General features: G+C 35.7%; 1 protein-coding gene across 6 annotated transcripts in view; it reads right to left on the bottom strand.

Moving 5' to 3' along the window:
* The window catches only part of HOOK3 (hook microtubule tethering protein 3), an 81536-nt gene that overhangs the window by 47988 nt on the left and 27190 nt on the right, over positions 1–6358 (bottom strand). For 5 of the 6 annotated variants that reach the window (XM_027652971.1, XM_027652972.1, XM_027652973.1 and 2 more), the window contains exons 4-5: positions 3702–3752; positions 898–1030 (exon numbers count right to left, since the gene is read on the bottom strand). In XM_027652971.1, the coding sequence (XP_027508772.1) occupies positions 898–1030; positions 3702–3752 (184 nt within the window). Of the gene's footprint in view, positions 1–897; positions 1031–3701; positions 3753–5960; positions 6056–6358 lie in introns of all 6 variants that reach the window. The other variant, XM_027652976.1, reaches the window with a different exon arrangement.

Here is a 6358-nt window from a genome sequence, read left to right as displayed (position 1 = left end):
TAATTTTACAGAAAACAGAGAGGACAGAAGGGTTAATAAACCAGAGTTAATTTTACAGAAAACAGAGAGGACAGAAGGGTTAATAAACCAGAGTTATTTATATACTCATGGAATAACATTCCCTCTAATTAATAAGATAGCCAGACCATCTCCTGCTTAAGAGAACAAAAGTAATTTCAGAAGGAGAAACTAAAGTGATTCAGTCACCTCAGAAAACTGAAAGGGGAAACTAGCAGTAAAAGTCAAGATGAACCAAGCAAGAGGAAGACAAAAGGTCTTGAACCCTGGCTGCCACCAAAACCAAATTGAGTTAAATCAGAAGAGACATATATTTGGTGCAACTGTAATGTAAACACAGTAGAAATAGTCTTATTTTCCCAAACATGTATTTTCTATTCATATGATTGTGTTTTGTGTTTTAAGTGTTTAGAATAAATGTTTGCAGTTGCTCTCAGAAACTACAGTATCCCAGATCACACCAGACACATCTTCAGGCAAAGCTTTCACCAGTGTAGTTAAGGTAATGACTGGAATGCATTCCTAAAATCAGGAGTCGCACAGAATAATGCAACAATCACATATATCCATTCTTAACTATCGTGATCTACCTCATAAATGGTTAAAAGGTAGGCCCGAGAATTTTCCTTTGTAGAGTGATTTTTCAGCTCAGCAAACCCAAATTGAAAATACGTATGTTGGAAGCAAAATCAATTCCACAGCGTGAGTCTCCAAAACTAAGGAAGCTTATAACAAAACAACAGTTACTATCTGTAGGACAAAATCATGCCACCACTGAAAAAAACCCTACATTTGTCTCTGACAGAAACACAGGAAATAGAGTTTTTCCTCTAAGTATTTACATAACAAGCAAGAAAACACGCTTTGAAAATTTATTACCTTGCTTCTGTTCACAATTCACAGCGCATCCCAAAATAAGCTGAAGCATTCTCCCAAGCTCTGCAGCATCAGCATGCTCTCCAATCAGGTTAACATCAGGAAGGGTGAAGTCATTTATCTGTTGCCCCAGAATCTGTGTAAAGACCCAGTAATTACATGGTTGTATCACTGCACACATACATTTTGTACAACGATGATTCATAATCAAGAAGAGCAGTTCAGTCTTACTTTAAATCCACCTTTAAAAAAAAGTATATCGCCTAACATCCAAATATTAAATCATACTGTTTGGCACAAATAATATTTGGGAGAAGACAAACATGACCAACACGACACTTATGAGCATCAAGTCGTAAGCAACTACGAGTTACACACTCGGCAAGATTTTTTTTCTCCAGATAAGAAGGTAACAAAAGCAGGCCACCACATGGATAATTGATTTTTTTTTAAAGCATTCCATTAAAAAACCCAACACCTAAAACCACCTCATGTAGCACAAAATATTATACACAAATCTGACATTTCTTACTACTATAAAGCCAAGAAATTAAATATTTCACCTATATAATACATATATCTAACACTGAGAGGTGAAAAATATAAGCAAAAAACTCAGATCACTAAGTCCTGCACTTCTAGTAAATTTAAGGATAACTTGCAAGTCTCACAGCTAAAAGAGATGCTCCATGGAAGATAATCTGAGTTAGTAGTACAATGATATGTAATTAAACAGCCCACATGCAGAAAGAAAGAAAAAAACCAACAAAACAAGAGTCCATGTGACTCACAATAGTGTTATCTGATTTATCATTAAGACTACATTAATGATTGTCAGTAGATGGAATTAAACAATTCTGCTAAATTGCTCTTTATTGAAGAGAAGCTTGAAAATATGAATATGAAATTTGGAATTAAAACACATCTATGACACATTAATTGCAGATGAAAAGAAACTAACTTCTTAAACAGGGTGTAATAAGGAAACAATGACTATAGAGGGAATCAGTCGTTTGCTGCTTGCCCTTTATGTGCAATACTTGAGAAAACAAGAAACTAGGTAAAGGTATTTAGAAAAAGTGTGTAATGTATATGAAGACCACAAAGAAAACAAGGCACTCAGAAGTTTTCTAGAGCTGGGTTTTGTGGGAGTGTTGTGGTTGAGTTTTTCTTGTTGTGTTTGGTGTTTTTTGTGTTGTGGAATTTTTTAAACAGTTTTCTCAAAGAATTAGTTTCAACACTACTAAAAATATCTGTATACTTTAAAGGACCAAGATTCATTCCTGTTGGAAAAAAAACCCCTGAAAGAAATATGAAAATGGAGGACAGTAACTATTTTGACTCTGCAGTAACTATCTTGAGATGAAAAAGAGCATTTAACCCTTTTTCAAAACGTTACAAAATACCTTTAAAAACTAAGTAAATATCTTTACAAAAGAATTTTAAAATTTCAGTTCCAGAGAAGTAGAATTCTGCAGCAAGATTAGTGGGGCATAACAAAGCATGCGAGCCATAAATAGTTAACTTTGGCTTCTTGTTCTTCCATACTATAATTGATAAAGACAGCAATGTAACATAGCTATTGAAAGACTGTCCTGAACACAACACAAATTTCTGAATTCTGGAGAAGGGAAAATGTTAGCATATACATTTTTCAAAGTCTTTTAGCTACATCAGGTAAAATCCACATGCAATCACACCTATATCTTAGTACAAGGTGGCTCTAGGAGAAGGAATCAGATTGAGGAAAACATAAGCAGGATTCACAGTAGAATCCTGTCATCTCAACTATCACCACCACCATTGCCTCCCTCAGCAGAAAAAAAAAAGAAACTAAACCAAAATCCAGTCAGACTTATAAACGTGCATTACCTTTGCAGAAGTTAGTCAGCTTGAAACAGCTCAGAACTTGCCTAGTAGTAAAGTTTTCACACCAGAGACTTAATCATCATATATACTAACCAACCAAAAAGAAGCTTGCATCACTTTGTCTTAGTAATATTAATTTTCCCTAAAAAAAACCCAGTGTATCTTTTTAGTATTTCCAGTTATGACCAGTTTGCCTAACCACCGATTTTCAACATTTATTTCAACATGGACACCTAATCATTTACTGAATGGCTCATAAGTCTAACTTTTTTTCTGAAAGACTTCAGTTTATTAACAAATGACTTATTTGACTGAAGTATTTATAAGAAGCCAATATTTTGAGACAAGCATAGATTTTGTGCTGTACAGATCAATTTGTCTCAAAACATCACTGAAAATGAAAGCACATTTCAGCTGAAGATTCACCACTGGAAAAAATACTGTATTCTGACTCCTCTGTAATGGTTAATTTCTGAGTTTGCTCAGAATAAGAGAAAATGCCAAGGGGTGACTCCAATATTCCAGAATTAAAATATTTCATATAAAATCTTAATGTGGGGAGAGGCAAGAAATGCTTTACTCTCTCTCCTTACAAGAAAACTAAGGGAAAAGGTAGACTTTAGCTGCAGAGGAGGAGGGGACAAAAAATCAAACACAGGTACTGTTGAAATCCATGACCAGGACATACTCAATAAAGCCATCTACTGTTTGTATGACAGAATTTGCACATCAGGCTCCCCTGGGACCTCTGAGTAGTCAATAAAACAAGTGAGAAGTTTTAGAGAAGGTTAAGACTAGATAATAGGCCACAAATCACTATCTATGCCAAGAAAATATCAGTATGTAACTTGTAGAATACAATTTATACTCAAGCAGTTAACTAAAATATGTAACTATAAAGGTATGTAGATATGTAGATTATTTAAAACCATTCTCACCTCATGATTGTAATCCAATATTCCTTTCAAAATTTTCTTCAGGTTGCTTACCTATTTGACAAGAAGGAGGAAATACAATAAATACAGGAGATAAATTACAGAGAAATGATCTTTAAGTAAGTAATCACAGAGGAATCACACAAAAGAAGCATATAATTACATAATCATGAAATTTATGCAATAGTCTCTTATGATCAGACTTCCAGACAGGATCACAAATCTTTATTAATTGAAAGAACCCATTTCTATTTATGAAAAAGATCACATTGTCTTGGATAGGCTTTAGATCAAATTTTAAAGCACAAACTTTTTTTGAGTACTTGTTTATCTTAAGATTATTTTTGTATGCAGAAGTTGAAGCATTCTTTTCCTCCTTTCTTCTCTTGAAGTATCCTAGTAATCCACTCTCTGCAGAGGCAAACCTCTTCTTCCAAACCAAAACCAGCTATTGCTCAATATTCTTCTTTATTCCCAACCAATGTAAATTTAAATTGTTATCTTTCTCAATAATTATTCCTCTTAGTTCTTTCACTTTTATTCTTGTCAGTCCCTCCCCACCCCCCTCTCAGTTCTTACAATTGAATGTCTGTCTTACAGTATCAAGGCAAAATTCACATTTCTCAGTGATGACTTCACTGCTATACAAAGGTAGCTTCTGTTCACTTGCATAACCAACGGCACCAGTTAAGTGTCTCCTGCTGTACAGAATCTATGCCACATTTCCCTGGTACTGAATACTGCTCCCTTCCCAAAAACCCATTTGCATCATGCCTCTGAGAATAAAGGGTGTGTTTAAAATTATAAAAATGCCCACTGGGTCCCGTAGGTGAAATTTAGACCAAAAAAAAGCTGAAAGTTACTTTACTGAAAGTAACCTCAACAGATTACCACCAATTTATGGGCAAGTATTTAGGCAAAGAATTCAGATAACAGTAGCAGTGCACTGTTTCCTGGGATTGAGGAGCAGTTGAGGGAGCTGGGGTTGTTTAGCTTGGAGAAAAGGAATCTTAGGGGTGACTTTATCACCTTCTGTAGCTACTTGAAAGGACATTGTATCTAGGGAGTTTGTCAAGTTGTGCCAGGGAAGGTATAGATCGGGTATTAGGAAGCATATTTTCACCAAAAAGAGTTATCAAGCATTGGAATAGGCTGCCCAGGGAAGCAACTGAGCCATCATCCCTGGGGTGTGCAAAGAGGTGTGAAGGAGATGCACAGATATGGTGCGTTGGGACACGGCTTATTGGTGGCCTTGGTAGGGTTGGGTTGATGGTTTGATTCTATGATCTTAAGGATCTTTTCTGGCCTAAATGATCCTATGACTCCATGAAGTCTGAACAGGATCTGCAGAGAATGAAAGCGATTGAAATAGGATTCACAAAGTTCTGTTGCTGACTGCAGTAGCCACCGCAGCAAACTGAAACTATAATGAAGGGAGAGCAAAACCTCTCAAGTTCCAACTGCCTCTGAAGCCCACAATAACTTTTAGACTCTTGATTGCATTCCAGAAATACTCAATTAGGAGATTCTGTCCACTGACAGAAGTCATTTACCTTTCAAACAATATGATGAAGCACTGTTAGGAAACATGATACTGAAATCCAGGGACAAACTCAACCCTTCAACACAGTCAACAGACAAAACGAGGTGATGAAAGCAAAATCCAAACTCAAGAAAGGAACAGACTACATACACACACTAAAAGATTTTTGCCATGAGATCCACAGTGATAACATCTGATTACCTTACTCCTATTAATCCACTCCCCCTTGGAAAGAAGCGCCAGAAACTGATCCCTTATTAAGATGTAAGAACATTTTTGTCTTCAAAATCACTGAATTTTAAGTGATGCAAGAAACAAAAATTCATTTGGACTTGAAAAGCGACACATCAAATACCCTGACAACCTAGAATGAGAACTGGAGATGCTACTTTACAGTAAGTATATAACAACATTTACTATCCCTCCCATAAGAGCATAATAATTAGTTTACACCTTCTACTCTGGAACATACACTTTTTCTGCACTACCCAGCATGTTTCTGTAAGAGCTACAACTATCTCTTAGCTATCTGCCCAAAAGCAACCACCACCACCACTCAAATGCGATGCACAATCATAACCAAAGTCTGCAACAGATTTAAGAATTTAAAGAAATTAAGAAATTTTATTTTTATGTCAAATCACCACAAAGAATACTGCGCTGATTGGAACATAATTTTCAAACTTGATTTCATTAAAATCTTCCAGTCTGTAATTTACCTGAGTCTGCTGCAGAAAGAGCCACAGAAACGCAAAGGCCATGTTGCAGAATTTAAGTCCACTTTACCGATGAGAACATTGTGAGGAACCTTGAACTTGAACATAATCCCAAAAAAATGAGAAACAGAATGCAAAGTATCCACCTATGAAATACTTCATTTCCCCTTTCCTTGTAAGCATTTTTTAATTAAAAGCCCTTAAACACAAAGAGTCACCTTCCTCCATATAACCTTCATAAAGCTTAGAGTTGAGATACTGGAACAAAACCAATATTGATCAAAATCTGTCACAAAAACTAGCACATAGGGCAGAATCCTTGGAAAAAGAGAACAACAAACAAAATCAAAAAGAAATCTTGGCTTTGCAATCCTATTTTATTTCACTGTCAACCAACAGTA

This window comes from Corapipo altera, unplaced genomic scaffold (genome assembly GCF_003945725.1).
Source record: "Corapipo altera isolate COAL_440 unplaced genomic scaffold, ASM394572v1 61305, whole genome shotgun sequence".
In the NCBI taxonomy this organism is placed as follows: domain Eukaryota; kingdom Metazoa; phylum Chordata; class Aves; order Passeriformes; family Pipridae; genus Corapipo; species Corapipo altera.
Note: the sequence above shows the minus strand (reverse complement) of the source record. Positions and strands in the feature narration are given on the sequence as shown.